At 40.1% G+C, this 24,938-nt stretch overlaps 1 protein-coding gene across 2 annotated transcripts in view; it reads right to left on the reverse strand.

The window, feature by feature from the left end:
• The window catches only part of luzp2 (leucine zipper protein 2), a 284,343-nt gene that overhangs the window by 22,612 nt on the left and 236,793 nt on the right, over positions 1-24,938 (reverse strand). For both annotated transcript variants that reach the window (XM_050042392.1, XM_050042401.1), the window contains 2 exons: positions 16,463-16,537; positions 13,335-13,502 (listed from right to left, as the gene is read on the reverse strand). In XM_050042392.1, coding sequence (XP_049898349.1) covers positions 13,335-13,502; positions 16,463-16,537 — 243 coding nt within the window. The remainder of the gene's footprint in view (positions 1-13,334; positions 13,503-16,462; positions 16,538-24,938) is intronic.

Genomic DNA, 24,938 nt, shown 5'->3' on the forward strand with positions numbered 1-24,938 from the left:
ATCGCATACTAGACAATATTCGAATACTGATGAGTGATGCTTAGCTACAGTCAGTCTAAGACCCCTGAGTGGGTGCATAATGTAGACAGTATATATTCTTGTTTCTTATTGTTGAAATAAACTCTTAACGTGGCTGAAATCAAATCCCTAACCTGTTCTGCATAATGTTTCTGAACTATGGTAAGAGCATTTGTCACTTATGTGCACTTGCTGGCAGTAAGATAGAATCACGTATATTTTATCAGAATATATTTCAAACCATGAATTCATCAGAAAAGTTCATGTTAAACTGTTTATGGCTGTTTATAGCTTGATAATTACATAATTCATCCATTGTTTTTTGTTCACGGCAGCAAGGAGAGGGTTCATTTATGCTCAACATTAGATATGGAGACAGACTGAGCCTCCTGTCAGTACTTTGCGTTCATTTTATCCATGTGCATGTTTTCTGAAAGCTTACGGATATGGACAAACAAAGCCGTGCCACCGGAATCGTGGGGGCAGTGTAGATTAGCTAATGCAAAAAACTACAGTGGGAGATGACGAAACATTTTAATGATGGTGAAACAAATTGGTAACGTATAACAATATGGTAATATGTAGAGGAAATAGTGACAAGAATTCTCCGTCCACATGTTGGGATGTATATAATGGCCGCACAGACCACCACTACAATGCTCCCTCCATTTCAAAGTGCAATATTATGACCTCCTCAACCATCGCCTTGTTCGTTGTATAATACTTGTGACTCTGCTCTCTAGTGCCATCTATTGGCTGTAGGGCTGCCTCCTAATAGTCGACCAGAAAGGTCATTAGTCAGCAAGAATTCATTGGTCGCTAAGTCACAGAAAAAAAGAGGAAAAAAAGGGGACACTCTATTAGGATCTGCACCTTGTCAAAATAAATCAAAACCTATACGACTGGACCATGTGTGAATTTAATTTGAAAGGACAGACACAGGAAGTGTCCACGCTCTGCAGTCAGACAGGAGTCAGGTTAATTTCCAGGGCTGGTACCTGCGGTTATTCCACAGGCTAGTTAATAACATGTCGGGCAGGAAATCCAAAGTGTGGGATCATTTTGAGAAGGTGAAGGACGAACCCAAGGTGATATGTAAACTCATCTTCATTGGTCGACTACAAACATGACGTATCATCTGAAACATGGAAGTAGCTACATGCCCATTAGCCCACAGCGTCATTAACAGGCGGCTCGCTCAGTGTGTGACGTGCACTTGTAGATAAAATATAGGCCTATATTAATGAAGGTTCATTAGTACGGTTTTGTATTTCTCTGTAATGTAGCACAGTGTTAACAATGTTACTGATACTATTCTTTCTCACACCTTCAACTCAAACCACCAAAATATATCATTTAATAATCAAATTAATATCAGAAACATGCAGGTGACTAGTCGACTAATGGCCCTAAATGATGACTACTGGTCGATTAGGAAAATTCTTAATCGGGGGCAGCCCTAATTGGCTGTATCTTTGTCTTCATAAAGGACACATGGAAACAGATGTGTGTCTCAGTTATCGGCATTAAATTATGGAATTCTTTACCAAATGATTTGAAGGGTTGTTTAAATATTTTTCAGTTTAAAAAAAATGTATAAAGACAGAATAATAAGTCAGTATGAAGCTGTCGGGTAAATTACGCGTTTAAAAAGGTTTCCCACCTTTTCATTATTTTATTTTCTATGATTAATTGTGTTATAGTACTGGTGACATCAACACTGATGATGACATCATGCATATTCACTGAGTTGTTGTCATCACTCACATTCACGGAGCTGTGTCTCAAAGTTGCTGTAATTTGTTTCAGTGCTGTCTTAATTCATGTTGTAGCTTGTTACAGAAATCATGTGTAATGGAAACAGGCAAATCGTCCATTATTTGATTATATTAGCTTAGAGTAGGGGGCAGGTATAATAAGTTTTCTTCTTCCTGCTCCTTTCTGACCAAGGAGGGTGTAAATTGAGGGTTGCATTGTTGTACTTTGTCTAGGTTGGAACAAATAAATAAATGAAATGAAATATGAGGGCAGTGACGTTTACAACATTTGAAACAGACATATCTATTTTCATATGTAACAGGATTATAAATGAGCCTCAACTCTGTGCCAGTTGTTGTGTTGCCATCATAAACAGTAGTTGAGGCTGTTTTTTCCAGATCTTGTTTGTCATGACAGTAGTCATTATTGAGAACAGCACTGCCACAATTAGTGTATGATGGAAATGTTTCTGATTTTTGCATCCACAAAACTGCAAAGAAGTGCACAATAACCCTGCCGGCAGGCTCCCTGACAGTGTAGTTCGGAGAAGATCGTGTCAATAACTGAGTGTGGAGGATATTTTTTTCTGCTCAGGGCCCTGAATACAGTGAGTGCCTCCTACTTGACCCTCATGCATAGGGAATATTCACATTATTTAGGGTCGGCTCAAGTTTTCTCCCTCAGTGAGGTACATACTTCTCATTATTCCACAAACAGGCCAATCAAAAAGTCTAGATACTTGGAACAATCTGTACAAGCTAACTGTACTGATGACCTATAGACCAGTGGCTCATGTGGGCGTTGAGACCAGAATTCACCACAAGAAAGGCCAACCTGTCAATTGACGTCTAATCTGAAATATGTCGACATTTACAAGCAGTGCAGAAAATTTACATCCTTGACTTTTCCTACAATCGCTCCTTTTTTTAGTCCGTTTCCAGACACGATCATTTTGAAATAACTGAGCAGTATAACACAAAACTAAAGAAATTATGTTTGGACCAGATACTGTATTTTTTCCCTGCTGTCTCCCACATATTGTTGTGTAGGCACCAAACAGTAAAAGATAAACTGAGTTTGCACGGCACATATCTCTCCAAAAGTAGCTCCGTATGTCTTGTGCAGCCAGTGTTCTGCACCAGGCTGGTACATAGTACCTTCCCTAACTGGGTCAAAAGTGGTCTCTTGAGAGCATAAAGCAAGATGAACACAAGCAATCTTAACCTGTCACTGTCAAACTGCATTCTTACTTTGTCAGCTGAAACAACATCTTTTTAGGCAGGTTCAGTGGAATTAGCTTTACTTGAGGAAGTGGCCGCTTTTGGGCAAACACTTCATGCATTATTTCCTGACTTTTGACAGCATCCGTCAGAACCAGCAACATTTTACAGTACAGCAATGGAGGAGGGAGGGCATTGAACATGCTCTTTGTCTCCCTAAGAAGGGCCCTATGAAGTCAGGTTTAATTTTTCTGAAGTCACGTCTTCTATTTTTAATTTTTCTGAATTCTGTGTTTTATGATTTAAGCACATTTTATCATCAGAAAGATTGTCTGATTATGTGTGGATGAATAAAATTGAAACAACTGAATAAGGAAATAAGCAAAATTTAATGAATGCTAATGAATTTGATGTAACACAACCCTGCAGTGTTTTTTATCAAGGAGAGGAGCTGAGCCCCGTCCTTAGGGAGACAACAACACAGAGCAGAGAACAGAAGCACCTGTAACTGACACCAAAACATAGCAGCATTATTTTTTTTAGCTTTGTTCATTCGGCTCAGGCACTGTGATAAAACCCTTGAAATGCCAAAGCAAGGCCAGAATTTTTTAAAGGACATCCGTATTTTGGCTAATTTCACGATATTCCGCAATTACAGTTAATTCCATTTATTTTTAGCTAATTCCGCAATTTAGTCCGTGTTTTCTGTGGAAATCAGGGCGCAACATAACACCAGTGATACTTAGGTAGAAACCTGATTAAGTGGTTAACCTGAAAATATCTACTGTCAGGGAACGTTCTGTGTAATTGTAGACTTGCAGTGATGTTGAAAGGTTTTTAATTTAATTTAAATAGTTAGAAGCTAAAGCTGAACTATAGGCTACAGATCACAGTGTAAAAGTGAACCACCACATCACTGCTGATCGCCACACAAGACAATGAATATAAAGGGAAACTTTGCTGATATTGAACCAGCTGTGTGGCATCACAGTGTGTGCAGATGAAAGATGAGGGTCGCTACAAAACACCCACGTTTCGAGTCTAAAACACTGATGGAAACAAAGTGATGACTTGCTAAAACACACCCGTTTTTGGTCAGTAGTCTATAGCTTGGCAGCTCTCTCGCCTAAAAATATACAGTTATTGTCTACAGGCGGTCCCCATAGACCTCCTTGCCGTGCCTCAGACACCGCCGCCTTTACGCCAGGCATCGGCCGTGCACAGAGCATCAGAGAGCCGGGGATAAGGGTGAGTGGGAGGGCGGCCAGGTGTCAGAGCTGTGCAGAGTAGTGGAGCAAAAACACTGACACATCACCGACAGTATAATAACAGCCAAAACACAAGTTTCACACTCAGTGGTTTCTGTAACACAAGACATACTCACAGAAAGTCACGCGACACCACTGTACACGGATTTGTTGCTCACAATGTCGCATTATCAGGGAAAATACTAACAGTAGTGCGACCCCCAGACACATTGATAGTGAGTTTACTGTGTCCTTTCAGATTTGAATGCGTCAGGGATGCAGGATGCATACCCAGCAACAACACTGAACTCACAAAAAGAAATAAATGTGAAATAAGATAATAGGTTCTTAAAATACAAAGATGTTTCTTATCTGAACTCTGCACTGCACCTTTAACTGCAAGACTGTGAGAGTTTAATATCTAAGAAAAATGAAAAACATATATTAGAGAGGATTACTTTACTGAACTTCTTAGTAAGCACTCTCATATTTGTTGCATGATGCTAATGTAATTCAACCATCCAAATCCAGCTGATAAATATCTTTAAGCTCCTTTTATTTTTTTTTCCACTGTCAACCACCTACTATCGCCTCCTCGCATGGCAGAGATGAATATCCCGTCGATTTATATAGACAAGGAAACAATCATAAAAGTAAATAGTAAGTGCTGAGAGCAGGGCAATGAAATGCCTGATTTCTCCTCCGGCACAGTGCTCCGAGCATCTAAGACATCATCTCCCATTACTTTGATGAAAATTGCATGCTATCGGACCACAAGACTTGGCTCTCTCCCCGAGACTGTTAAATATGAAGCAACTTCCACTCCAATCTTGCTGATCTCTGCATCCTCACACTAATGAATCTTTTACCAGCAAAAACAGCTTTGTGTGTATGTGTGTGTGTGTGTGTGTGTGTGTGTGTGTGTGTGCGTGTGTGTGTGTGTGTTTCTAAGGGGCTAGGTCTGGGAGAGTCTTATCCGTGGCTTCTACCAGAGCTTAAGGCCCATTATGTTAACTCAAACTACAAGCGTCAAGCTCAAAGTGGTGTCAGTGAGTGCTTGAACAAACATCCCTGCACTTACCCACTTCGGATTTCAACAACACAAAGCGGGTTTTAGTCTAAGTGTCCTCATGAAACTCAAATGTATGTTTTATCATCCAGTTAGTGGATAAATGCTGCCTCCATATGTCAAAAGCTTTAGAGCGTTATTTTTTTATTGTTGGTAGTGCCATCGTACCCTGCTGTGTGCAAAAATAATTGCCTTTTGATCACCAACAATAATTAGCATATGATTAGCCATGCATTTTCAGAAATATTAGCATGTCTGACTGAATGCATTCAGCTACAGTTCAGTTGTACTAATATGTCAGGTTCAAAACTACACAACAATAACTAGGATAAAGGATGTTATAATAACAGTACTGAGTGCTTTCATGCTGTTAATGAGCATAATGAGGAACACCACGTGGTCATCAAAGAGCCAAGTTCTTGACATTTGCCTCTCTGTCAGTGGATTGTTACCTAACATCTCAGCTGCGGGCTGTTTGGCTCTTTCATGCACAGTAAGTGCTATTGTGTGTTGTTTTTTACTACTTAATTTGAGATAAATTTGGCAGTGATTTAAATGAGATTTGACCCACCTCCACATGCACAGGCAGAGTGGACAGATGGAGCACCCCAGTAATCTTTACAGTGAGGGCGTGCTCAGATTTATCAGACAGCCTGTCAAAGTGTACAGAGGCTACTGGAGATAATGGAGCTAGCAACTGCTCACAAGTAGAGTGCTGCTATTTGTATGCTAATGAAGTGGGAAGTATAAACTTCATTAGCATAAGAAAAATCAACCCACACCTTCCTTCAGTTTCCTTTAGTTGTCTTTTCTTTAGTGAGATGCTTATTTAGCCCATGTGCTTACGTTTATTTGGCTCACAGTAATGAAAGAAAGATGACGAGAGATACACTTTTGTTATGATGGGATCATCCAGTGTTGCTGCGAACGCTGAAAAGAGTTTAAATGTGGACTGAAAGTGTCAATTACACAGTGCTGTGTTGTATGATACCATAGCAGAGGGACAGTGGTGACACTGGTGGGGCTGGTGCTACTGACGCACGATAAGAAACAAAGACAACAAAAAAAATTCTCTAAAGGCATGTCAAGTCACTTAGGCACCCACGAAAGAGATGCAGAATAAATTGTGAGTGCTTTGAGGAGAGAAAAGCCTCTTTAAGACAGAATTGCTCACCAGGATCATGGCAGACAAGGCACCGTGGCGCTGTGGCCGACTTGATGATTTCAAAGTGACTGCAGCGACTGCTTTTCAGAAATCAGAACTAACCCGGTCTCTGATTTAGGTTGACATTACTGCTTGGTAGAGGGAAAAATAACTGCAGGTGCTATGAAGTACATTTTCAAGAAATAAAAGTGATGTGTATACTCTGCTGCGTTTCAGTTCTATTTTTATAGGTCTATAGAGTCACAGAAATACTTGTAGAAATGCTGTTTTGAGTAAGATGTGGTGGTATTTGAAGAACAAAAAGGTACTGAAAGAATAAAATCATGACACTTGACACCAGCTTGGCTGTAGCCAGCTATGAGGTCACCATGGTAATAATTTCCTAAAAAAACAACCACCTCTCTGCATCTGAATAGCGTGAAACAGCTTGAAACTGACAGCTGTCAATATGACAGGTGCCTGTGTGGGAAAGGCTTAATGCCCTTGTCAGTCGAGCATACCCAGTATGCCTTCTGTGAAGACCCACTTTTCAGCCTCTGATTGGCTCTGACCCTGATCATTTTTTTTTTACCTGACATAGCACCACTGAAAGACAGAGTTGCAGCACTCCTTGATCTCGCCGCCATGTGGTCACATGATTCCAGACAAACCAGCACTTGGTGTCCAGCATTACAGACAACAGCACTTACTGATGAATCGGGCTACCACTATGTGTGTTCCATGTAATATGTGTAAAAACCAACAAAACAGCATGACTATCGCCTGGTTTACACTGCACGATATCAGCCAGATTATAGCCCGGTGCAGCGACGTACAGTGTCGGTGAGTCATAGTAGACAACAACTGACGCCACGCCTGGGACGCCTTGCGACGTTCCAACGTTTCGACAGAAAGTCTAGCATGGTTGATTTTGTTTTTGTCGTTCACTACTGCTCCTGTCACAGCCGTCACTTTGACCAATAGAAACACAGAGCGGTCTGCTGCTGTGGAAACTGTATGACAACAATAGCCCAGCCTTTTTGATATTTCCTCTGGGGACGTCACCACACAGAGTAAAAAGGGAAAAAATGCCAGGGTGAAACAGCAGAGGCACTTCATTAACCCGCTGAGTACTGCCGTTAGCATCAAGCTGGCAAACAATGTTGCTTCTTCATAATGGAGACGGACATAAAGTCAAAAAAAAAAAAAAATTGTGGCGGGGCTTTTACGTACCACAACTGCAGAGGCTACCAGCTTCATTTGAAACAGACTACATTATAAACGGGACGTTATGTATTATTCCCTCTGTATTTTATTTTATTTATTTTTGATAAAGTTAATGCATCGCACCATCATTCAAACTCAACACTTCCTGTATCTGTTTCAAATTAAAAGCCCCTTATAACCTTGGCTGAGAGAATCCCTTCATTTTCTAAAAAGGCTTTTAGCTGAGAGAATCCCTTCATTTTCTAAAAAGGCTTTTATTGTGAAACATTTGCAGGAACTTGTTTTGGAGGATTCAGTTACTTGGATGGAGCTCCTGACATCAGGTGACACTTTCTACATTACTACAACAACATTTCGACTGGCACATGAACAGACACAGTGACTGAAATAAAAGTAATGATAATAACAACAGGACAAGAATAACCTGATGACATCACACACATCATGAAAGGCAACCTGGGATGATCAGTGTGGACCATCGTGTAGTGTGTCATGTCTGTCGGCCAAGTCACGGCATGATTTTATTCACCTAATGTGACATAGCGACTGTCAGAACGGACAGAAATGTCGTGTAGTGTGAACCAGGCATAATAGATACTGGTGAACGTGTACAACAGTCTATTAATAAGCAATTTAAATGAACACTTCATGTCTGAAACAGAGGAGGAAGAAGCAGTGTGCTTGTCTAGTTCTACTTTCATGTGAATGCATCCATGGTTGCTTGTAGTAAGTGGCTGCTGTAGATAATAAATGCAGATAAGTAAGTATGTTAAACTGATGAAAGTATAGTTGAAGGCTTTTATGAGGTCGTTCTGTTTCTGATTTAAACAGCCGTTGTCACTGCGAGCAACCACGGCGCAGTTGGCTGAGAAGTTAACATGATCACTTGTTTAAACCAAAACACCGCACACATTGTGCGCGTTGTGTTTGTGATGCCGACAGAATCATGTTTATTGTGTGGTCATTAGGTTGCCCTCATTAGAGCAACTAACATTATATTTCACATTAATGCCACAGTCAGTTGACAGTTATTAAGTCGACCACTGCAGCCCCTAAACAGTGTCTTAGCCCATTAACATCAGCCGGCTAATAAAGCATTCACTTTATTTCAAAATTAAAGTTCACCCTACGGTTGAAGCAGCTGAGAACTGAACAGTTTGTTCATGTATTTCTGCTGCAATTTTTAGTCAGTATTAACACATAATTTGCACTGATATTATTATGTCAACTACACTATTAAGTACCTTTATGTATAATATCAATTCATGGGTAGTAAGACACAGCGTTAATCCATCTTTCTGTGTTTATTTTGGAGGAAAGGGGGACTGTTTCCATAACGTAAAATACATTTACAGTATGTGGGCCCTAGGCAGTAATATTTATCATGTGACTCTATGATCATAAATACTCATATCCAGTGGTGGAAAGTAACTCAGCACCTTTACTTAAGTATCTCCATTTTATGCAACTTTATATTTTCACTTCACTACATTTATCTGAGAGCTTCAGTGAAAAACCATGTCACTCTAGATGAGCTGATTTTGAATGTTGTCTTTTTGTGTTGAGAAAATTCTTCTATTTCGTAAGATAACTGAACTCTTACAAACCCTCTTGGGTCAGCTGGAAAATGCATCCTCACAATATATGACATTTTAGCAGTAACTAAGTAATATAACTCGTTACCAACAGGATTTCGGGTAATATTATTACATTTACAATGTCACGTAACGTGTCACCACCTGAAATAAACTGCTTATTGTTTTCATTTTTCATTTATCCACACTGATCCACTTCCTCCAGTGTGTCACCACAATAAACAACAAACATATGATAATCTCACAGAATATGATGCAATGCTGTAAATTAAAATACCCAATGGTATCTAAAGGAGTTCAAATGAGCGCAACCTGAAACAGCTACAGCAGTAAAATGTAACATACACATGAATGCAGCATTGTCATTAATCAAAAAAGATCCTGAAAGAAGTTTTCCATTTTTTAGACTAGTTGTCTAATCTTGATTAAAATTTTCGTTGACAGGGAAATGAGTTGACAGTAACATCCCTTTACTTGTAGAGGAGTATTGTCACAGTGCAGTTTGAGTACTTTTACTAAGGAAAGGATCCTTTCCTTTCTGAATACTTCCACCACTGTTCACATCCTAATGTCATGCTACCTCCGGACAAACGTGACAAGAAAGGAGTTTGGTCAGTAGTGCGAAACATACAAGTCCACCGATTGCATTATGTCCAGGGAGAGGGTAGACATGTTTTTCTTTGAATGAGAAGTGTTCAAAGGAAATCTGACCTCCTACAGCTTTAGTTGATTTAAAGTGTTATTTGGGTATGACTTTGCTCATTCAAAAATGCAGTAAAAAGGTTCCATTAAAAGCAAAAAATCTGGACCTCACTACTTTCTAAACCATGGCCTTGAACATGAGTCCTAAAATGTTAAAGTGTTTCAGTGGCAAAACAAGAAGCAATATCTCCATTGAGGGCATAATCCTATTTTTACAATGAATCCTCTTGCCAGTCACCTTTTCTTTTTTTTATTACTCCTAATAGGGATTAAATCCTGAGCCCTTAGTTGAGTCTACTGTGACCTTGACTTTGAGAGGCTCCAAACAAAGCCTGTGTCACATTGAGTTAATAATTTCATAGAGAACGCATTTTAACTCCAACATACCAAAACTCCCATAATGCCCTGAAGTAATTGGGCTCTACCTCCAAAGCTACAGCAGCATGGAATATAAAGAGCGATATAAATTACTCAGACTGCTGCTTGATTTAGACATGTTATTATTCTGAACAACCTCTAGAATCGTGTTTGCCCAACTGTTAGATTTGGTAGTAATTATTTCCCGGGCTACTTGTCTCTGGAGAGTGATACTCAGGGCATCAGATTGACAAATAGCCACTTGAAAAGGAGGTAATAATCGGCTAACACTTAAATTCATATCGCAGACAGTGCATTATGTGCGCTCTGATGTGTGGTGAGGTGAATATTTTGGCACCGGGCTACCTTCCATGATGTCACCAAGCTGGGAGTTACAGTGTGAAATGAATTTCAATTTGAGAGTGTTTACACAGAGAGGAGTGGAAAACAGCGTCTGCCTGCTTTATCTTATCTGGAAAGTCACAGGGAAAATTATACTCCACCATTACAGAGGCAAATCCCAAATCCAGCTTGCTTTCCATTTCTACTTTACAAAACAAATGTATCTCATTTTCATCCTAAGACACTGAAGCTGCTGTGTTTAATCTGAGGTCACTGACAATCACATTGACCAGGTACTGTGAGAGAAAGTCAGCACCACAGGCCAGAGTCAGAGTGGACAGGGTGGGGGGGGGGGGCTACTCTTTTAAAATGAGTTCAACTGTATGTCATTCAGATAATAATCTACACCTGTATAGTTTATCCTTCTATGCTATTACCTAAAGAAATCTAATATCACTGAGTATTATAGACCACATTTACTTGGTATTGTGGAGGATCTGATTTGGTATAAGAGCAGCCTGAACTATTATGGCATGGATTCAAATGTGGCAGATTTGTTAGATAAACATTTATTCTGTGAACTCTACTCCAGCATAGAACAACAAAAATGTTTTTGAGCCACGTCAGGCCCTGATCAGACAAGGCAAGGGTGGTGTGCATAGGGGTGGGCAATATGGCCATAAAATAATGTCATGATATTTCTGGGTATTTTTGTGATAACGGTATTCTTGACATTATGAAAAATTATAAAAAAATAAATAAATTATGACTAATTTAAGAACATAGAATTGCAACAAAATCAGTGATATAGTTTTACAGTTTACTTCAAATATTCAGTAGAAACTAAACTAAAATGATCTCTCATTTCTTTAGTTTGTGAACAACAACAGTAACTCAGAGTGAGATTCAGATTCTGTTACGATATTAATAGTTCACCCAAATAAAATCTTTCACAAATTACACATTTAAACAGCTTTCAAATACAAAAAAATGTCCCCTGGGACCTATATATATAAATCAACAGGTGATTTCCTTCTTTTAGTAAAATCCTAAATGATTGAGTTGTGTTTTTCCACCTGGACCTTTATGCTCTGCCATTTCTCCTCTAATCATCACGCTGTAACCTGTGACAGGCTGTTATGATTCCACAACTATCACACATTCACACATATGGAGTTTTTTGCTGAGCTGTGAGCGTCACGTAGGTTTACATTACCAAAGGTTTATGATTAAATCACTTGGCCACACTGACTCCCGTGTGCGCACAGCGAGAGAGGAGAGGGAGAGACGCTGTGCTGCTGCCAGAGGAGCCGCTGAATGAGTTCCCCCTGAGCGGTAAGTCACTAAAAGAGTCTGAGAAGTCCGGGGCTGTTCATAAAACATTCAGGACGCCACAGTTTATTCCACACTACTGAAGCTGCTCCTCTTTTTGGAACCACTGCGGTGTCGGTAATAAATTCCCTTTCAGCCATGCTTGTTGTTGACGTCCATATGTCAACAAGTCCAAATATTGTGAGTATTAGGATATGAATTTTTTATATTATATGAAAATTATACTTGTATTATTGTGAATGATATGATATGGTACACCCCTAGTGGTGCGTCTTGCACGGTGCACCAATCCAATCAACCATGACTACACTGACATGTATCCACGGCAGAAAATGTGTTGCTTTGGTTTTTGATTACAGCTGCACTAAATGTTCACTGCTAACATTATTACTTAGTAAGATAACATGTTAAAATTGTAGCAGTAGAGTCTGAAATTTAATTTGACACTCAGGTGTTTTAAATGCCAGTTAGTGTCGTCCTGAGAGTAACACAAGTTGACAATGTGGGATAAAATTGCAAAAACCCAAACTCCTGGGTAAAAATTACTACGGCAGTTTTTGTTTACTAAATCTTCTAGACTAATTAAGTATATTCATCCCCCCCAAATATATATTTTGCATATGCGGTAATGTCAGGTGTGTATTTTTTTGTGATAAGGAAAATGTAATTTTCTAAATTAAATAATCAGAAGTCATAATTTTGTCACCAGAAATGCACGCCATGGTAAAATGACAAATAGACCTGCCATCTCCCATCTGCCCGATGGGTTTCTGATTAGAAAAACAAAGAATTAAATTGTTAAAAAGTGCCACCTTGATTTATTTATTTATTTTAACTAAAGCTAATTAATTCCTTAAAAATGTGTGAAATTACACAAGATGGAAAACAAAGAGAGCTTTTTTGAACTTTTGATGAACAAATGTTCTTTCAGTGTTTTTTTCTGAGCTGTTTTAAAATTTAAAAAAGTAGAGATGCAAGACCTTGTAACCACAAGAAGTGATTATTTAACTATTTCTATTTAAAAAGTCTATTACTATGAAACTTTTACAACTAAATTAACACTAGTCCAAACACAGTGAATAAATGTTTGATATGACTGTTTATCTTTGTGACATCTCTGCACAGCACGTGTTGACATATTACAGTGAGACACACTGTTAGTTCAAGGACGGCGGGACCTCATCTACAGCAGATATATGGCAGACTGAGCACATCACTCCACCGACTCATTAAACACAAAAAGGTTGGATTTTTACAAATAAACCCAGGGCTTCTTTTGGATAAACATTCAATCAGATGGAAGTGAGTAGAATACTGAATTACCTTGGCATGTGGCTGCTGAAAGGTGACTCTGGAGCTGTTGATGAGTGATGAGTATCTGAACAAGTGGGTGGGGGAGGCGGGAAATCTGTGACTGCTGCTGGGCTGGTTGTGCAGGACAGCTGAGAAGCAGATGTGAACTGTGTCCTTCAGCGCCTTCAGCTGAGACTCCTGTCCCCAAACAAAATTACACACACAAGCAGATTTCTGAGTCCCTCCGTCCCTCCTCCCATCCATCCATCCACATGAGAAATTTACTTAAGCATTAAAGCCATTGGCCATGCTTTAAAGTGACTTTAGTATGGCTAGGAGGCATCGTTAGGCGAGACATGAAGCGGAACTCACCAGAGTCATAAAAAAGAAGGAATGCCCAAAAGATCATTTACTTTTAATCAATAATAATAATGGTCAGAATGATAGGTTTAATTATTTTACAACAGCCGCTGATGTCAGTTCTCCCACGCTGAGCACCAGAATGACCTGTTTTCCTAATCAGCACTTTTCTTCCCATGCATTTTTAACTCATCTAACTCGCCCCCAGTGACACGGTGTCAATAACCACGTATAAAAATAACATTATAACTCATATTAAAGCTGCTGCACCCTTTCAGTCTGCTGAAGCTGAACATTTTGAGAATATATCAATTTTAAAGGGACAGTTCACCCTCAAATCAAACATACATTTTTCTCCTCTCACCTGTACTGTCATTTATCAGCCTCGGTTGTTTTGGTGTGAGTCTCAGAGAGTTGGAGATGTTGGCTGTAGAGATGTCTGCCTTCTCTCCAGTATAATGGAACTACATGGCACTCTGCTTGTGGTGCTCAAAACAACCCCCCAAAATACATTTAAATACCTCAACAGCAGTGTCTCTTTCCAGAAATCACGACCCAGTTTATCAAGATAATCCACAGACCTTGTTGTGAGCAGTTTCATGTAGGAACTATTTTATTTATACTGAACCACACCCACCAGCTGCATCACTGTGCAGAAGGAAGTGTGCATCTACTGCTAACTTACCTAGCACCACTGAGCTAGCTAATGTAACATCTCAGTTGAGGAAGGACAATGTTAATGTTTAGATCTCATGCTGTCACAAGCAGGAGCCTCTTGTCCATGGGTAGATTAGGGCTGCACCGACTGGTTACTTTTTCTCAGTTAATCTAACAATTGTTTTTTCGCTTAGTGAATTAATCATCTACTGAATCACTACCTTAGGTGATGCATGGTGTAACGTTAGCAGAGAGTTTAAGTGAAATCTACAGGAACAAATTCTGCCTATTGATAATCCACTCTGCCTGTGTGAGCAGCGTGTGACGGCCATGCTGAACTGCTCACAACGGCTCACAGGTGTGCAGTGTTCAACATATCACGCTTGTGTGGGGACAAGTAAACGGTACGGTGCTTTCTTGCTACTATGCTGACGAAGCACTCCGGGATGCTTTCACTTCACAGGAGCAGTGGTACTCCTGTGATAAGCCATTTGAGTTGCAGCTTGTTCTCCAGAGAAATACATGCTTTGACCGGTTGCGACTTGCCAACATACGTTTTGCAAATGGACGTATTTCTGTAATTGATAATGTTGATTAATTGCCTCAGCTGTAGAGCAGATGCATGCTTTCTTCTGCGCTGTGATATTGTTTGTGTGTGAAGGTTGGTATGAAGTAAATAGTTTCTTCTAGACCTCAACAGATACTGGATTTTTGGGGTTGATGCCAATCCCAATATTAGGGAGTAAATAATGTCAGATATCTATATATTGGCTGATTGGCCTACATGTACTTGATACAAAGACATGTAATAAAGATATATTACAGTTAACAATAAACTTTCATACAGTAAGATTTTCAGTATGGGTGTGGTCTGAGAAGTCATTGTTAGGACCTGTCTTTATTTTTCCACAGCAACCCAAAAATCATTCATGTGGATACCACCTGACATGTTCCACCCACTCAAACACCATTGCAGACCAAGTACCTCCCCTCATGGCAACAGTACTCCCCAATGGCAGTGGCCCCCCAGCAGAAAAAAGCCACACTGTAAATACTATTTAGAAATGATCCGTGGAGCGTGACGAAAAGCTCAAGGTGTCGACCTGGCTTCTAAATTTCCCAGGTCCCAATCTGCTCAAGGATTCTTGTGATGTGCCGGTACCCCAGATGTACCCCTAATCCAAGGTGGGGCCTCCTTGGATCGGACTTGGCTCTGACCTGTCGAGGCATGGACACAGGATCTCTGGGAGTGTCCTGGGGTGTCTGGCACCAGTGCGTTGGCGGCAGATCCATTTAGTCCAGTGGGTTGTGAGGTGGGTTAATGGCACGTGCCACAGATGCTCATTCAGATTGGGATCTGGGGAATTTGGAGGCCAGGTTGACACTTTGAGGTCTTTGTCACATTCCTTGCTCCATTCCTGAGCCATGTTTGCAGTGTGGCATGGTGCATTATCCTGCTGGGGGGGCCACTGCCATTGGGGAGTACTGTTGCCATGACGGGGGGGGTACTTGGTCTGCAACGGTGTTTGAGTGGGTGGAACATGTCAGGTGGTATCCACATGAATGCCAGAACCGAAGGTTTCCCAGCAGATAATGCACTGGAACAAAATAATCAAAGTGCACCTGTCAGTGGTTTGAATGTTTTGGCTGATCAGTGTATATACCAATGACTTTTTTTTTTTTTTGTGAGCTTTGAGCACCACAAGCCAGGTGCCATCTAGTTCCATTAAATTCAAGAGAAGGCAGACATCTCTAAGGCCGATCCTCCAACACTCTGCAGCTCACACCATACCAATCTATACAGATAAAGAGCACTACAGGTAAGAGGAAAAACATGTACTTTTGATTACTGGGTGAACTGTCCCTTATTTTTGGAGTTATTTTACCTTTACTTTCAACCTCCATCCTCAAACTCCACTCTCTGAAACTGATTTATGCAGTTAAACATCACTACACACAACGATTCATTAGATAATTTAGATGCTATTTTTCTACTCAGTGTTTGACATTGCAGGGTTTAAATTATTCAGATGAGAGAGAGACCAGTAGTTAAAAGTTATCAAACCTACAAAAAAATACATGTTATAAGCAGGAAAATCAATCAAAATCATCACTCATTTTTTTTTTCTTCTGTTACTTACCTTATCCAGTGCGGTCTTCTCCAGTTCTTCCTTTGCTATAGTTAACTTGTGCTCCAGGTCCATTAGCTGCTGCCCCTGCAGGAAGACATAACTTTTGAATCACCGCAACCCTTTTTGTTCTGTGCACACAAAGCATTTCTTAGTCCCCACCTCGTCTCCCCAGCACTATCAATAACACCGATCTATAGCTCAAAGGATTCAGACGCCTCTTATTATTTTGTCGATCATCACTGTTGTCCCGACTTTTTAAAACCTGTATTATGACTCCTTACACACCCACATACACACATTTTTTTTTTTGGCTTGGGTTCTGTCAGACACTTGCATACTGTTCCAACATTTTGCTAGTGGGTGGAGCTAAATTTGTACCCTGCATAATCATACACATTGATCGAGTACTAAACCTTGTGTTGGGATTGAAATCGAATTAAGAGGTTAAATTGAGCAGTGGATCCAAACTGGAATCATACGCCTCCAAGATTACAATATATGTTTTATCAATGCTGGCATGTTTTTCTGATTGTTGCACATTCAAAACAGTGGAGTCAAACTAATGTTTCTATGCTACTAGAAACCGGCAGCAAGTTGTTCCAAAGCATAGTATAATTTTAAGAAGAAAAACTACAACTTTGCTGCTAATAGTGTTGTTAAAATGATAATTTTGAGTAAAGTCCTTTGCACACAGTCTGTTTTTTTTTTTTGGAAATTGTTGTACGTCTAGAAATAAATATGACCCTCACATCGTGTCAATCACATTTACACATTAACTCCGTCATTAAAGTTTTCAGAACAGGTTAGATTTTCTTTATTTCTTTGCATCTGACAAAAGCCTTTAGAGAGCGGTTTGACCAAGAGGCAGTCAAGAAAATGTGGTGGGAGGGGAACGGGTCGCACAGTATCCTTTCATAACTCAGATAGCCTACTTTCATCAGGTCAGGTCAGTAATATTCAGATGGATGATGATGAGGAGAAGGAGGAGGAGGAGGATGTGGACTGCACAGAGAGAGCGAATGTGTGAAGAGACAGAGGGAGGACAGCTCAGCCCCTTTATGTAGCCGCAGTGCCAAATGCAGGACACAGGGAGAGAGTGCTGACAGCCAGATAGGTATCTCCAGTGGAAAGAAGCACGGGAGGAAATTTGTCCTTTCATTTTGTCTCGTATTGCAAATTTTCACAATGAAAAGAACAATAATATACATCGGACTCAGGCTTTTTCTTTTTCCAGATGACAGATTTTAAAAATAAAGACAGTGTGCAAAGACTCTCTAAGCAACACGGGTTTAGATTCAAGGAATGCCATGTATTTGACAGTCTATGCGCGAATGCCTCTGCTTCCCAACCAAGCAACAAGTCCATTACCAAGGGCAAATATTCTCCATTATAATAATATTAGCACTACTCAGGCAGGCTTAGCACATTTTTTCTTTGGCTAAGAAAATAGTTACACAATGGAGCTTTTACACACCTGATTCACACCCTTTTCCACTGCACAAAAAAACCTGCCAACACCTGCTAACATTTGGGTTTTTAATGTAATGGGAAAGGCTGCAAGCGGCATTCACATCTGGTCAAATGACTCTGCGGTAGTCAGGGGAATTTATCAGGAGTGGAAATCACCACAGGATATTATTCTAGCAGGCTACCAAAACGTATATTTGTATTTGTAATATTAATAATTTCTATGATAACAAAATCGATACTCTGTGTCTGAGTAATGGTATAATATTGCCACACAAAAATATTGCGATACTATGCCATATCAATTTTTTGCCCTCACCCGTAGTATTTATCGCCTCTGGCTCTGATCGGCATTGATGGAAAAACATCAACTGGGTGGACGTGCTTCTTTTAGACCCTTAACTGGCGACCTGCGATGGCCCACCACCACAAAATACCGTCCACCTCCGTCCAAAAGGTGCTAAAACATCATTTCAAATGAGTTTGCATTGCATTATAAGTAAAAAAAACTTAACCACTGTAACTTTCATCGGCCTTCATGCTACTTCCTACAGTTTACTAGCCTGTTTTCTGGCCTGTCTGTGACATCATACATGACACACCAAAAAAAAAAACAAGCCGTGTACACAGGTCTGGTCTACTAGCAATTTGAAAGGAGTCTATGGCCTATTTTAGTTCTTTTAGGTTTACCCATGTTCAAAAAACCTGAGTACACGTGCTAGTTTTGGTGGGAAAAGGCTATGTGTTTCTACACTGTGTTCAGATACAGAGATAATGAAATAGTTGTATTGATACTGAAAACCTGTGAAAGCCTACCTTCTTCCCCACACAGAAAATTGATCAGGAATAAGTAAGGGAGTCAATAAAGAAACGGACTGAAAAGCCAAATCAATAATGGCACTGGTATCAGTGAAATCTTATCAAAGCCCTCCCTAACCTTGTGTGTAATATTTGTTTTATGTGCTCAATGAATCCCTTGTGTCTTTATCCCAGAGAGCACTAGGGTCTCGTGAACCTTCACAATGGTAGCTGCGTTCTGTTGATACATTCGTTTGATTTAGGTGCTAAATGCTTTGTCGCATAATGCCTCTGGTCTGTTTCATGGAAAACAGAAAAGAGCAGGATCCAGAAGGTATGTGGAATCAGATGAGCATAAGTTCATTCAAAACCACATTAAAAAAAGATCACATCTGTCCTTTAGACAGAAGAAAGATTTAATCTTGACAGTTATAAGAGGAGACCCCCTGGAACCATCAAAGCCCTTAATGAGCAGATCATTGCTGGAGTTTAATCCCCGAGCTGAACAACACACACAAATAAGCTTTTTTTGTCAGTAAATGAGCCAATATAACCCCATATGAGGATCAACAGAGCTCCCTCTAAGGAGTCTTTTATTATTGATAAACTCATCAGCAGCAAGAACAGAAACTTGTATTGGATAATTTGCATGCGGTCTGTGTGAAACTGGCCTAAGTGTTGGACTTTGAGCCGTGAACTTTTATTAGGTGTCTTTTACTGGTGTCTCAAAATGAAAAACTGCAAACGGGAACACCCAAGGTCAGCAAACCCACAAACAGCATCCACAATCTCCGGAGAAAAAAGTGTTTGAAATTTCAGAAATGGGTGACGAGGCTGATTGATGTTTTTAGGGGAGTTTTAAAGACTTATTTGGTACCTCAGTGAGTTCTGGGACACTTGGCATGTTTGCCGATTTCATCTCATTTTCATCTCGATCTCTGCCAGCAAAGAGGTGATTCTGATGATGAACATGTCTGTCACTTCTACCACTCGACAGGGGCAGCTGAAAGGATGTTAAAGTTTTCCCTGACAGATGAGTCGAGCAGTGACAGTCAAGGACAGGGCAACATTTACCATTATGGCTTTTCAAAGAAGCCAAAGAATCAAATCTTTCCCACAGAAGATCTTTTTTCCATTTACAGTGAGTTTGCCCAAAGTCATTTGTAGCTGTCGGGCTGCGCTCAGGGGGGAATCCAAAAGGTAATAAAGTTTGAAGAACAGTTCTTTAATCATCAACACAAAGGCTTATATGTAATCTTTTTGTGGCAAATGGCAACTGAAAGGCATAAGTATTGGCTGATACACGTTTGAATTATTTCCAGCATAATGGGATACTGAAGGTTACTGATAAAAATGGTCCAATTTTGAAGAGACTTGTGACATATTATTAGATATTTTTCATTAAAGTACTGGCAGTGGACATTTTAATATGGTATTACAATCGGGCTGCACTTAAACCATAAATGTTTCTGCGTATGTATATGTGCCTGGTTCAGAGGAAATATTGTAAAAGTGCTGCGTTTAAGGATGTGTAGACTGCTGAATGATTCATGAGTCCAGGCTGGATTGGCTCACAAACACAAAGAAAACAAATGTAGTCTTGTCTTTAGAATTGTAGGATCTGAGGACTGTGTGTACGTGCATGCATGCGAATGTGTAGCATTACAGTAGTGAGTCATTACCATCCATTACACAGTGCATCATCATTGGATAGTCCTCTGAGGACTGCGGGCGCATGGCCACTGACCCAGAAATGCTGACTTTCAGGGTTAGTGCCTCCAAGTCTAAAGCTTCATATTGCTGTGCTGAATCCATTACAGAGGTGTGGGGTCAGTGGGGTACTAGCCACTCTGCTAGACGAGGCATGCAGCTACATCAAGCCGTCATTTTTCTTTTCAGTTTTTTTTTTTCTAAAATGGAGGAGAAACAGCTCTAGGGGTAAATTTAAAAGTGGACTGATGGAGTGAAGAAGATGTGAAGGCTTGAATACGGCTCCTCTGCCAAAAATATTGTCTCGTAGGGAAACGCAGGGAAGGCACCGTCAGTTCCTCTGAAGTTTTTAATGTTTTGGCTGAGCAAGTGAAGGGGAACCTGCCTGTGTGTAGTGTTTATAGTTATGTACTGGGACTACATAGTTTGGATCCACTGAGTTGGGTCTCTTTTTAAGATGTCCTTCAAATCGGAGGGCTATTAATGGAAAATCATCCACTGAAGAAAAAACTGACAATACTGGCTCCGTCTGTGGCACTGTAGGTGCAGTATGTCCTTATTTTGTGAACCTGCATTATCGACCAAATCACTGTGTAGTTTACAAAAACTTCTGGGTAGAAACCCACACATCACTTACGTAAGATGAAACAGCACTGAGCAAACGCTGCCTGAATTGTTTTAGCTCCCTAAAATAAATTAATATCAGTTTAAGGGAACAGTGTGTCAGATTAAGGGAGATTTAGTGGCATGTAGCGGACAGGGACCGGTTGCACAAAACACCTTAAGTTCTCCCCTCAAGTATGACACTTAAGGCTTACTTTCTTCTTAGCTGAGGGACTTGCACAGGACTTAACTAGGACTTCATGGAAAGTCTTAACTTTATGTGTTTTGTGCAACCAGCTGAAACTTCTAGAATTCCTTCAGTGTTCATTGTTCAGGAGGTTTTTACTTGGAGCCGAATCATCTGCAGACCTAGGGTCTCATTTATAAACATGTACACACAAAACGAGGCCTCAAAGAGTTGTACGCCACATCCCACACAAAAGTTGCAATTCATAAAAACAGACTTGATAGGAGAAACTTTGACCCATGCTTACGAACATTTTGGAGGAGGGAAATTGATTGTGGAAATTGTTGAATATTTTTTGGCGTACACCTTTTTAAGCTTTTCTCTGTCCGTACATTTTTATCCTACGCATTGTTTTATAAATAAAACCCCAGGGGAATAAAATACTGAATAAAGCAGTTTCATGTTACAAATCAATATTTTTCTGATGCTTTTATCACAGGGGAGCTTCTAACTATCGAGCCAGTGTTTGATTTGTTTGTTGTGGGCTACTGTAGAGACATGGTGATTTCCATTAACAAGGACCCTCTCATTTGGTAGATATAAAAGGCTCATTCTAAGGTAAGAAACACATAGTGGTTCTTATTTTTGGGTAATTGTACACGAAAGAAAATATACTTATTGTACTATTTTCCATTTCTGCTAATACACCTGTCTAAATCCTGCACACTGGACCTTTAAGTTAGAATATTTTTACTGCTTTACTTTGCTGACAGACGGCCCTTTCAGACGGATAACTGAAACCGTCATCTCAAATCCACCAGACTCCATTAACAAAAACAAATTTAGTTCGCAGACAGGGGAGTTGGTCGACCACTGACTTGATCAGTTAGTGTGTGAGGTAAAGCAGAGAAAATATTCCAAATATAGCATACACTAGGGCTGTGCCATATCATGTAGTGTAATACCAGTATAATTTATAATATGATATGAAAAATTCATATCCTGATACTCGCGATATTTCAACTTGTTGACATGTTGACGTTATACTGTTACTCATGGAAACAACAAGCATGGCTGAAGCGAATTATTATAGACTCTGCGGTGGTTCCAAAAAGAGGAGCAGCTTCAGTAGTGTGGAATAAACTGTGGCGTCCTGAATGTTTTATGAACAGCCCCGGACTTCTCAGACTCTTTAGTGACTTACCGCTCAGAGGGAAGTCATTCAGCGGCTCCTCTGGCAGCAGCACTCAGAGGGAAGTCATTCAGCGGCTCCTCTGGCAGCAGCACAGCGTCTCTCCCTCTCCTCTCTCACCGTGTGCACACTGGAGTCAGTGTCGTCAAGTGATTTTGTCATAAACCTTTGGTAATGTAAACCTACGTGACGCTCGCAGCTTGACAATAAACTACATATATGTGAATGTGTGATAGTTGTGGTATCATAACAGCCTGTCACAGGTTACAGCGTGATGGTTAGAGGAGAAATGGCAGAGCATAAAGGTCCAGGTGGAAAAAAAAAAAGGATTTTACCAAAAGAAGGAAATCACCTGTTGATTTATATATATATAGATCCCAGAGGACATTGTTTGTATTTGGGAGCTGTTTAAATGTGTAATTTGTGGTAGATTGTATTTAGTTGAACTATTAATATTGTAACAGAATCTGAATCTCACTCTGAGTTACTGTTGTTGTTCACAAACTAAAGAAATGAGAGATCATTTTTGTTTTTACTGAATATTTGAAGGTAAACTGTAAAACTATATCACTTATTTTGTGGCAATTATGTGTTATTAAGTTAATAATGTAATATTCTTACTAATTTGTCATATCTTCAAGAATATCATTATCGCAAAAATACCCTGACATATTGTGATATTATTTTAGGTCCATATCGCCCACCCCGAGCGTACGATTTAACTGATAATGATATTTTTAGGTGGCTAAAATACATTTTGCTGTGCATTGCTTAGCTTCTGTGCTGGAAAACTTGGTTTGTCAAAGACAAGAACGAAGCAACAGAGTACATAAAATAAGCACAACAGAAACGTCAGATAGATTGGACCAGCATGTTTAACTATGTATCTTTAAATGTTACAGTTATGGCTAAATAAATGACAACAGAAATAAACAAGTTTGCCAATCTCACATCTCTGCAATTCAAATGAATTGCCAGTTGTCTATCCGGATGGAAGTGACTGTTGTTAGCGTGACATCACAGTAATTCGATCCACTGCAGTTTTTCAGAACTGTACTCTTTTCTGTTTTTATGGTTTCACAAGTCTTTTTTATTTCATGGCCATACCTGTCAGCTCTAAGAAAGACTGAATGGTTCCCAAGATAAAAATAATTAGGTTTTGAGGTTTCTTCATTTTGCTCTGTGTCCAGTGTTGTAAGCTTGTTGTGTCTTTGTGTACTGTGACACTGTGCTGCAAAATGCAGTTTGATATGGTACAACAGCCGTCATAACCAATTCAATTGCCTCCTGGTCAAGGTGCCTTGACTGACATCCCCCTGTGAGGCTGATGACATTTCCGAATCTTGAGTGACTCTTCTCTACTTCCTGCTCCCTCGCCCCCCTCTGGGCTTTTGATCACAGCATATGTGGAATACATATGAGTTCAGGAATAGCAAGAGGGCTCAGGGAGGGTCAGAGGGATATGATGCATTTCCCCCTGACCTTTCTTTGAGGAAAAAACCTGACTGACATCTCCCAAAGTCGACTGTTTTTTAAAGACAAAGAGTGCGATGAAATTAGCCTCATCCATTTGCAACTGCAAATAATCAAAGACCCTTATGTTCTAAAGGTCCACGTGAAATGTTTGGTGACATTGAGCAATAACGTTGTGTTTTGTGAGTGACTGATGCAATTTAGAGACGCCGATTTACGAGCAGTGACACCAAGCAAACAAGTCAATGCATCCATCATTCAGAGGCTAGAAATAGAACAAGGAACAGGACATGCAGGGACAATATATTCAGGCGTTGGGCAAGAAGCATAAAATTCAACCCGTGAGGATTGAGTCCTTTTTATTCATTTACGTCTGACATGGCTTTAGGAATGATGGGTCTGAAGGATCACAACACACATTTAAGAAATGACATTACAGGCCATAGTGGCAGAAATGTCGACTGACATTTTAACACTGCAAACAAGGCCTGAAAGGTCAGTCCATGTACGAGTAAATGCCAATAAATATTACGTAAGCCCTCCGATCTAAGACACAAGGGGCACTGGAGGGTGTACGGGTGGGCAACAATACTGATGGGTTTCTTATTTGCTGCTGTTTATATTGTGCTTGCAGAGGAAGTATGTGACAGAGGAGACAAATTTTTTAAGCCCATTATATATGGTACCACTGAATCGTGGTGACACATGGTGTCATCTGTAATTTGCGTCTTGAGGATTCCCTTATATGGCCTAATGCATAATTCTGTATCAGCATCATCCACCGCTGTCCATGTCATTTATCCACATACCTCCATGACTGAAAAGGACGGGATGGATTTTGCAGGGGGGAAATCAGAGGACAGGACCAACAGTACGTGGACTAAGCGCTGGCCAATTGGCTTAGCACGCTGCTGACTGGGAGGGACTTTGTAATTGCGTGCTGAATTAATTGGAGTACCTCCTGTGATGGGATCATCCTTTTCAAGGTGGTCTGAAGTACCTGTTTACCCCTGGTCTGGAGCTACTACAAAGCCACCCCCCGTCAGTTTGAACTT

The sequence above is a fragment of the Epinephelus moara genome, chromosome 1, assembly GCF_006386435.1.
Source record: "Epinephelus moara isolate mb chromosome 1, YSFRI_EMoa_1.0, whole genome shotgun sequence".
NCBI lineage: Eukaryota > Metazoa > Chordata > Actinopteri > Perciformes > Serranidae > Epinephelus > Epinephelus moara.